The sequence below is a fragment of the Mastomys coucha genome, unplaced genomic scaffold (genome assembly GCF_008632895.1).
Source record: "Mastomys coucha isolate ucsf_1 unplaced genomic scaffold, UCSF_Mcou_1 pScaffold23, whole genome shotgun sequence".
NCBI lineage: Eukaryota > Metazoa > Chordata > Mammalia > Rodentia > Muridae > Mastomys > Mastomys coucha.
In genome coordinates this window covers 100891915-100902754 of record NW_022196906.1, presented here as the reverse complement: position 1 = coordinate 100902754, position 10840 = coordinate 100891915, and the positions used below count along the sequence as shown (strand labels likewise).

Below are 10840 nucleotides of genomic sequence, written 5' to 3'. Positions count from 1 at the left end.
TCTCTCTCTCTCTCTCTCTCTCTCTCTCTCTTAACAGGGTTAAGTATCAATTTCTTTCTTTTTGTTTTCTTTAAAGATTTATTTTATTTTATTTATATGAGTGCACTGTAGCTGTACAGATGGCTGTGAGCTATCGTGTGTGGATGCTGGGAATTGAATGCAGGACCTTCTGCCGGCCCCACTCGCTCCAGCGTAATTGACTGTAGTTGTCTTCAGATGCACCAGAAGAGGGCGTCAGATATCATTACAGGTGGTTGTGAGCCACCGTGTGGTTGCTGGGATCCGAACTCAGGACCTTCTGAAGAGCAGTCAGTGCTCTTACCCGCTGAGCCATCTCTCCAGCCCAAGTATCAATTTTTTATGTTGTATCTTTTACACCTGAGATTTCTCTTTCACCTTAGTATTCTTTTGGTGATCCTTGTGTCTCTGTTTGCTCTTTGCTTACCTAGATTTTCCATTTCCAGGATTCCCGCAATATTTTGTGTGTGTGTGTGTGTGTGTGTGTGTGTGTGTGTGTGTGTGTTTAATTCTATTTTCTGGTCTTGAATAGTTTTATTTATTTTCTTCACCGGTGTGTGTTTTCTTTGTTTTCATTAAGGAATTTATTTATTTCCTCTTTAAAGCCCTCTATCATCTTCATAAAATTGACTTTAAAAATCGTTTTCTTGTGTTTCAGCTGTGTTGGAATATTCAGGAGTTTCTGTAGGAGGATAGCTGTGTTACTATATTGCCCTGGCTGTTGTTGATTGCACTGGTGTCTAGACATCTGTGTTTGGGATGAATATAGGTCTCTGCTTATTTCTGAATTTGTTTTTGTTGGATAGGTGTTTTGTTCCTTGGTTTCTGTTTCATCTAAGTTCTTTTGGTCTTTGTGGTCTGTATGTCTGGTGAGTTATGTGATCTCTGGTCCAGCAGGGAGTCTCCATTGGAGTTAGAGGTTGGACATCTAGGAGCTGGTGTGGTCTTTGGTCCAGCAGGAGGTCTCTGTTCTTTTGACTGGTGTGGCCTGCACCACTGAAATGTTCTGTACTTGAGCAGTGGATATCTGCCCGTGTACAAGTGGGGCATGGCTTTGGGGTTGGGGGTGGGGGTGGGCGGTGGAGTAGGAAGTGGTATCAACAGGGTCTTTGGGATCCCATCTCAACTATTTTGACTGGAATGGCTTCCATCTGCTCAGTGGATCGAGCACTTATTCTTATATGTAGAAGAATTACAAAGACTTTTAAAAAATTAGTCTTATAAAAATTTATAGAACAGTGTTAGTTATTACAGACAAGTTGAATACAAGTGTATGCCAAATGTACAATAACATTTTATTATATTTTGTTAGGGAAAAGCACATGTATGTACATATATACACATATACAGTCACAATCACAGAAAAATGTTTCAAATAGCATGATCAGATGACAGATTTTTTTTCCTGATGCTTTTTTAAGTCTGTAAGATATTAAGAGGTCAAAATTATACCATATATAATGAAACTTTTAAAAAGTTAAAAAATTATTTTATTTGTATGAATTTTGCCTGTATATATCTCCATGCACCACATGTATGCAATGCCCTTGAGGATTAAAAGAGGGGTTGGATTCCCAGAAATGGAATTACAGATGGTTGTGAGCCACCATATGGATGCTGGGGCTCATACCTGGGTCTTTTAGAAGAGCAGCTGGTGGTGCTATTAACCATGGAGGTATTTCTCCAGTCCCTTAATGAAACTTTTTATATACAGTAGGTAGGATTTCCTAAGGCTCGTTATTATCCATTTTAAGCACTTGCCAGTTGGGTAGTAGCAAGTCCAGTCCGGCATGAAAAGATCCCAGTGTTTGTATCAGTAAGTACAGCTGCATGGATGGGAGGCATTTCCTTACTAGCTTTCCATAATTTACTATCCCCATGAGTTGTTCCTCCTTTCTTATCCTGGGTACTGGCATGGGGCTGCCTTGCATTTCTATGTTCCCAGGGAATAATTTTAAGCTATTTAGCCCGACTCAGGGCCAAGAGAAAGCAGGGCCTTGCTCTGGCCTGTAGTGCCCATCGCTGAGGCTGGCTCTGGCTGCAGCTGCTGCTATTGTTAGCCATACTTGGCTGCTGAAAAACCCTGGGTGAGCAACGGCTGTTACTGGTATTTTGAGTGCATCAACCTTATATGTCTTTGAGTTTTTAAACATTTTTATAAAATACAAAGTTCAAAATGCTTCTGAAAGTCATATAGATACATAGGGTATCATTTAAAGATAGTTGCTTTTCAAAGCAGTTATTTAAAAGACGTTAACACAAACTGATACTTAAATGGATGTCAGCTTTGCTAAGGTAGTTTGCTGCCCAAGTCTGAAATGTTAAAAAACCAAACCAAACCTTATCTTTTTTTTTTTTTTTCCAAAGGCTTCTCTGTGTAGAACTTGTTGTCATGGAACGTAGACCAGCCTGGTCTTGAACTCGAAGATCCACCTGCCTCTGCTTCTCTAGTGCTGGGATTAGTGACATGCACCACTACCATCTGGCCAAAATCTTTAAGTTAAACATAAACTGTCATTAGAGCAGAACAGTATTCTACTTAAGTTTTAAAATGTCATAAGATGGCATGTAACTATTTAGGGGCACAGACTGCCTTATATTTTTCTCAGGTTTCTAACAGACTGTTTTAAAAATAACAACCATCCATATTTTCAGAGCCAAGAAATTGAATAGTCAACTTTCTCAGCATCCTCATGATTTCTGAGCTGTTGATAACATGGTTAATGGATAACTAAAAAAGAAAGCCCAACATTTTGAATTTATTTTGGGCATCTGTTACTTACATTTTGAATTATTGAAAGCTTGAACTAATCTAATTTATTAAACTCATGAGTATTTTTAAGAGTCTTACAAATATCAAAATGTTAAAAGGGAACTTGTACTTAAGGGGATGGGGGTGAAGGAGATAGCAGGTGGGGGTGGGGGTGGAGGGTGAGGGGCGAGAGGATGGATGGAAAGATGGTGATGGACTGGGGAAGCTGCCCAGGCTTTCCAGGCACCACTAGGAACAACTGATGTGTGATGGAGAGGTGGAAGAGAGAAGCAGTGCAGGAGCTGTGGAGAGAGGCCAAGTAGGAGCTGTACATAGTGAGAGGTGTGAGAGAGGTCTGTGGTTGATGGTGGAACATGTCTATTCCTACTGTGGTCAGTAGGGGCATGCCCATCTGGGTAGCCTGTGCCGCCTGGACTGTTTTTTTTTTTGTTGTTGTTTTGTTGGGGGGAGGTCACAAGTGGGCATGCAGATATAGAAAGACAGGGAAGTGAGTGTGATGGGGTGTATGATGTGAAATTCCCAAAGAATTAATAAAAATACTATATTAAAATGTTTTAAAAAGCTATTGTTTTATTCCTGTAACAATAACCTGATGAAGTTTGTAATTGAATGATGCTTTTTAAATAGTTTAGCAAAATGAAAGCTTACAAAACTGGTTGAACAGTTAACTTGTAATTTCTACTGAAATCTCTTAAATCATATATACAGTGAGATGAAAATTCAAGACACACAATACAGCAACGTTTCCAAACCAATTAACAGGTCAAAATACTAAAAACTCGAGTCTTACAAAAGAGTGATTGAAAAGAATATAGTATAAAGCAAAGAGATAGATATATAGAAGTTAGATTTTTGGGAAAGTTTTTGCTTTTTTTCTCCTAAGATACTTTATACCTAGATATGTAAAGTTGAACTAGACAATGTATTCAGTTTTAGTCATTGGGACATTTCTTTAAAAAGACTAGGCAAAAAAGAAGGAAAGGTGGGCTGCAGCTGATTCTTAGCAGTATTGATAGTTCTGTTTAAACGGATAACATGAGTTTAAGTTAAAACTGTAGTTTAAAATCAAAGTAAAGGACAAAGACTAATGAAGATAAATAAGTCTAGAAGTGTTTTTGTCATTACAAGTATTAGTTCCTTTTTAGAAATTGTTTATATAGCTCATCTAATACCTTTTTTTGGGGGGGTGTTGAGTGTTTTGAGACAGGGTTTCTCTGTGTATCCTTGGTCGTCCTGGAACTCACTCTGTAGACCAGGCTGGTCTGAAACTCAGAAATCCGCCTGCCTCTGCCTCCCAGGTGCTGGGATTAAAGACTTGCGCCACCATTGCCCAGTGCTCATCTAATATCTTAAGCACAGAATCATAATAGAAGGGAGAAGATGCACCAGTGCAGTTTTAAATACGTAAAATAGCAGTCTATTGCCATACAGTTTTTTCCAGTAAGTTTCATATACCAAGAAAATACAACTTTGAACAAAGAGGAATATGAAGAAAATTCTGAGTTATAGGGACAGGGAGGGCTGCTGCTTTAATGCCTTGTGCTACAAGATTTGGGTTCTTTTCATTAAAATGCAATATGAAAAAAACAAGCACTCAAATTGATGTTGAAATTGTTATACACTGCTGATAGCAGTCAATATGCATATGTAAAGCCAAAAGGCAAGCAAAATCTCCAGGAGTTTTTTCTTCATACTGAGTTTGTTAGAGTTACATGGTATAATATATCTATATCTGTATAAGACTATTCTGGCTACAAATGTAAATATTGAATTTACTAGTCCAACAAAAAGAGACTGTAGATTCAATGTCTTTGTGAACCACACTGTTTTTTTTCTTTTCCCCTCAACAACTGCCAGTGTGTTTATTTAGTCTGTTTGCTCCATTTTTCTTTTCTCTTGGACCCAAACCAAGAATCATACCCCTAGACAGCTTATTTCCATTTTTTCGAACTCCAACATGGTCCTTGAGTCTCTTGAGTCCATTTCCAAATTCCCCAACAACAAGAGTAAGAGCCTCCCATTATTGTCTTCAGTTTTCTGGAAGAAAGTTTGCCTGGCTCAGGCTTTAGGCTTTCTCTTTTTCCAGTGTGAGATTGCTGGGGATTTCTAGTTTCCTGAGGTCCACTGTCTCAGTAGTCTGATTGAGGGACAGACACCTAGTCTCTTTAGAATTCCTTCATCCATGTCTGGCCTGCCACACCTCTACCTCCTGAGTGCTGAAATTATAAGTGTGTGTCACATGTCCAGTTCTGTTTATTTTGTCAGGCAGTAGTGCTTTGTTTGTTCCTTTGGTGGCAGTTTCATGTTTTACTGATTATTTGTGATCTTCTTTTTTTCTTTTTTCTTTTTGGCTTTGGTGCTTGTATTTGAAGAAATAAACTTCTTCCTCCAGTCTTTACATGTTTGCTGTGCCAGGGCAAACACTGTCAAGTCTCTCTGTCTAGGGGGTTTGGTTGGGCCATTTGTCAGGTTCTGCAGATGTCCTTGATGATGGAGTTCTTGGATTCATGGATGGCCTGGTCTTGTGCTTTGATTAGCATGTGGGTATTGTTTCTTTTCAAGAGATTGGTCTGGTGCTTTAGTCCTCAGGTGTGTGCTTAGAGAATGGTACTAATCTTCATCCATATTCCTTGGAGGCTGGCTTAGTGCTGGGATGATCCCTTAGGTGTTTGGAGGCTGGCCTAGCATAAAAAAGGCCATTAGGCCTGGCATAGAAGTTGAGCCAGTTTGTAGTCTACAGTAGTGCACTGTAGCTGACCTGTCACAGTAGATCTTGAGTTCCATCCATACATGCTGTTCTGACACTGGGCCTGAATTCTTGGGCTGTTGCCTGGCCAGTCTGTTAACCAGGATTGCTAACACGTTTGCTCAGATGGGCATGTGGAACTAGGTGGTGCTTAGGGGCAGGAAGAGTGTCCATATATGAGATGTTCTGATATAGGGGCACGTGTACACCACTTAGGAATAATGACTGTGTCACAACATATGTAACTTTCTGACTTACTTAATGATACTACTTTTCACAACATATTGACTATATTAAAGAGGCTTACATATTAAGTAGGAATAATTAAATAATGGAGAGTTTATATATATTTAAAATTCAGTGCTTAATTCAGTGACTCTGTTAAGTATTTGAAACATTACTAAGTGGTATGTTTCTTCTTGATTTTCTAGTGATATGCAGCTTCCGAGGATCTGTCCCTCAAGGCCTGGTCTTAGAAATAGGAGAAACGGTTCAGATTCTTGAAAAATGTGAAGGTAAGTGTGAACCTTGAAAACGCATAGTGATCAATTACAGTTATGATTGTTCTAATAGATTTTTAGCAATTCTTGTGAAGCCATTATTAAACATACTAAGTACTGCTTAAATATTTCCTAATTTATATTCAACAAAAGTGGCTCTAATATAGTAACACATTTTTAGCCATCAGAATATGAATTTTACATATTACATCATGATCATTTATAATTTCTACTTGTACTTATCTGCATTTGAGTGAATTGTTATTGGTTCATCTTTGTTTTTCTGTCAGATTGACTAGATATCTTTATCTGTAGTAAGACAAAATATATGCTCTAGTGAAGTCTGATTCCACTACTATCTTTTTATATGTGTATCTCATTATGACATTTTTGCATTCTGAAAATATAGTCTTCAAAATTCTGCAGTAAATTAAGTTAGAAATTATATAGAATCAAGGCATTAGCAAAAAGTTAGGGCACATGGAAGACAGCTCAGATTTTAAAGTACCTGCTGCCCATGCAGGGGAGTCTGAGTGTGGATCCCATCCATATCTCTAGCACTGGGGCACAGACAAGCCAGCTTAGCTGAATAGCTGAGTTCCACATTCAGTGAGGGTCTCTGTCAAAAAATGTAAGGTGGTAGGGGCTGGAGATACAGGTCAGAGGTGAAGAACATGCCTGTGCTTTCAGAGAACTCAAGTTCTATTCCCAGCATCCACATTAGGAGGTTTGTGACTACCTGTAACTCTAGCCTTAGGGAGATCCAACATCTCTGGCCTCTGTGAGTACCCACATTCACATGCATATATATCCATACACATACAAATAAAAACAAAATGGTGGTGAGTGATTGAAAAAAACACTCATGTCAACTCTGGCTTCCACATGCATGCACACACAGTACATACAACCACTTATACCAGTGCGCCTGCATGAAATTTGCACACACACATGCACACACATGTCATACACACAAATACACATACAGAAACAAGCAAACAAAAACTAAGGAAAAAACTAAGCAAAAGAGAAGAAAAATTGATGTTATGGGAAATAACTTCATTAGCCTAGTCTATCCATTTGGCATGACTAGAGGTCATGTTAAGTAATATAAAGGAGAGGAACTGTTGTGTTGTGGGCATATGGCAGTGACATTCTGATCCAGTTGGATTGTTACTATGAGGCTTTGTAAATGTAACCTAACATGACTCTATAAACATACAAGTTAAAATTTTTTAAGTTAGATTTTTAAAAATAGCTTATGTATCTAAATGACTTGCCTGCCTGTGTCCCTAGTATCCTCAAAAGTTGGAATAAATCCCTTAAACCTGGAATTATGGATAATTGTGAGCCTCTATGTGGAAACTAAACCCACAGATCTACAGTAGCTACCTACAAGTGTTCTTTATTGCAGAGCCATTTCTCCAGCCCTAGAAATATAAAGTTTAGTAGTATACTTTGCTGAAAGATTATCTCCAGTGCAGTGCTCATTTTTAATTTTTCTTAAGTGTAAGTCATTATTCCTTCATGATAAAAATAGTAAAAGAAAAATAGAAGGTAATTTTTAATGTTATATGTAGTTATTTAATGCTGTGATCAAAATATAGTTTTTGAAAAAGCAATTAGAAAAGAAAAATCATAGAACCAATTACAACAAACCAAAAGGTATGGAATGGAATAGAGAAAGTTCTAAGAGGAAACTGTAGTTATTAAAGTGCCAATATTAACAACAACCACAACAACACACACCTAAATGCATTCTCAAGGTCTTACAAAAACAAGAACCCAGAATAAATGCAAAAAAGGGGGGTTGCTGATGAGATGGCTCTGTAGTTAAGAGAACTTACTGTTCTTGCAGAGGATCTAAGTTAAATTTCTCTTCTCCTTCCCTCTCTACATATGTATGTATGTATGTGTATGTACATATGTACACACATACATATATATACACACACATATATATATTACACAGGTATAATTTACCTGGATTTAGATGGATTTTCTCAGTTGGATGCAGAGTGTGATTCAGTGGTAGTTTACCTACTCAATACATTTAAGACATTTGGATCTCATCCCTAGCACTATTCAGAAGACAACAAACGGTGATAACCATATCATAAAAACACAGAAGATGTGGAAGTAGAACAATAACCAATTTAAAACAAGAACCTTTACAACACCAATAAAAATAACAAAGAAAGGGAAAAATAAACAATGAACTAAATAGTAATAAAGATGAAAGGTTTAAAAAACTAGTAAAAAATAACAATGGGGATGAGAAGGAAGATGAGAGGAGAAAGATCTGTCTGAAGAATAAGGGAAAAATGGTAAACAATTTTAAAGAAGAAAAGAGAAAAGAAATATATAAAATACAACATCTGTGTATTTAAGCTAAACAGGTCTAACAGAAAACCCAAATTTTAGTAAAATAAAATTGCATTAAATAAAGAAAAAGTCTTTTGTTTGCCAAGAAGGTTAGTTATATGGGAAAGGATGAATTTTCTGAACTTGGGGTGAGCAGATGATCTTTCAGTGACTTCAGGCTATGTGCCTCTTGAGAGAGTGGAGGCTGTGGCTGACTGTCTCTCCATAGTGCTTAACACTGCAGCTTGTGTGCTAGTTACTTTTTTGTTGCTGTATAAAATACTTAACAAAACCAGTCTAGAGAAGGAGACAGTGCATCATAGGGGGGAAGCCATGGCCCTAGGAGTGTGCATTTGCAGTCAGGAAGCACAGAGATGAAGGCTCTGTTGGCTTTTTTCTTTTTATTCACTTCAAGACCCCACAGAATGGTGTCACATTTAGGGTGTGTTTTTAATTCTTTACCCTCTTTTGGAGATATTCTCATAGATATACCATCAGGTCTGTTTCCACAGTGATTTTAAACTCAATCAAATTGGTAGTGAAGATTAATTATCACATTGTAATGGTTTGTTACTAGATCCACGTATGACATTTCTCAGTTACTCTGCAAATAGAGGAGATTTTTCAAATAGGCACTTACCACCCACAGCCCTGACAGCAGTTTACTCTAGTATTGTTTTTTTTTTTCTTCCTTTACAATCATAGAGCACTGTCTGACACTGCAAGCCTGTCTGTCTGGCACCTTATGTGGTGATGCCTGCTGGGGACAAATAGGGTGATGCTCTGGGGCAACCACTTTGCACAATGAAATGGGGAGAGCGGTACTCTGGCAGGTCCGTTGCACACTACCACTTCACAGACTTTGGAGTTGCTAGGTTTAGCTCCTACACGCAGTCACATTTAATCACTTGTTGCCTTACTACCTAGTTCCTACAGCTGGTTTCCTTAGGTTTTGTATAGTCTGGAAGTGAAAGCAGCCTTTTTGTCTTTATGTACTACAGTGTATTTACTTCTATATAGACCTCTTACTGTCTTTTTTGATTTTTTTTTTAGAATTTTTCCTATAGGCAAACTAGCTTTCAAGGCAGATACCTATTCATTTATTCAGTAAATTGATATTTGCTGTGGGTTCTAAAGATAGGAAAATAAAGAGACTTCTGACTCCAGACTAACAATCTCAGACAAGTCTCAAGATGACTCGTTGGGGGCCAGTCATCACTTGTCATCAGGCCTGATTACTAGAGTTGGATTCTCAGGAGGCTTCCACAGGTTATATCCTCTGACCTCCACTTATACGTGGTATAGCACTCCTGGGAAACACACACACACACACACACACACTCGCACCCGAGTACATGTGCATGTGCGTGTGCTATCTCCTTGTTATCTATACTATAAGATACTTTGGGAAGAGAGGGATATTTGCCTAGTCTGGAATAACACATAGATTCTAGCCTTTTGCCTTTTTAGACTGATTGATGATTTTTTTTTTTTATGTGTATGAGTACACTATAGCTGTATAGGTAACTGTGAGCCATCGTGTGTGGCTGCTGGGAATTGAACTCCACCCCACTCGCTCCAGCCTTCCTCACTCCGGCCCGCTCACGCTGGCCTGCTCGCTCCAGCATAATTCACTGTAGCTGTCTTCAGACACACCAGAAGAGGGCGTCAGATCTCATTATGGGTGGTGTGAGCCACCATGTGGTTGCTAGGATCCGAACTCAGGACCTTCAGAAGAGCAGTCAGTGCTCTTACCTGCTGAGCCATCTCGCCAGCCCCCAATTGATGATCTTTAAGCTATTGATTCTGTTGTGTACTTCTGCTTTCACTTGATTCCAGTTTCTGCTGAACACTTCTGCCTTCTAATTCTCTTAGTACTTTTGGACTTAGTTCTGTGTTCTTGTATAGTTTGCAGTCTTAAAATTGATGCTTGGCTGTTCTGTTAGAAAATTTCTACTGCCAGCTGGGCGGTGGTGGTGCACGCCTTTAATCCCAGCACTTGGGAGGCAGAGGCAGGCGGATTTCTGAGTTCGAGGCCAGCCTGGTCTACAGAGTGAGTTCCGGGACAGCCAGGGCTACAATAGAGAAACCCTGTCTTGAAAAACCAAAAAAAGGGGTGGGGCTGGAGAGGTGGCTCAGCGGTTAAGAGCACTGACTGCTCTTTCAGAGGTTCTGAGTTCAATCCCCAGCAACCACATGGTGGCTCACAGCCATCTGTGATGGGATCTGATGCCCTCTCCTGGTATGCAAGAGGAGAACAACTATATATATATATATATATATATATATATATATATATATATATATATATATATATATACATACACACACACATATACATATATACATATATATATACACATATATACATATATATTCATATCTCATAAGTAAATAAATCTTTGCCGGGCGGTGGTGGCACATGCCTTTAGTCCCAGC

General features: G+C 38.6%; 1 protein-coding gene across 6 annotated transcripts in view; it reads left to right on the top strand.

The window, feature by feature from the left end:
- Window positions 1-10840, top strand: part of Dock3 (dedicator of cytokinesis 3) — a 299780-nt gene that overhangs the window by 28736 nt on the left and 260204 nt on the right. For all 6 annotated transcript variants that reach the window (XM_031343655.1, XM_031343658.1, XM_031343657.1 and 3 more), the window contains exon 2: window positions 5969-6052. In XM_031343655.1, coding sequence (XP_031199515.1) covers window positions 5969-6052 — 84 coding nt within the window. The remainder of the gene's footprint in view (window positions 1-5968; window positions 6053-10840) is intronic.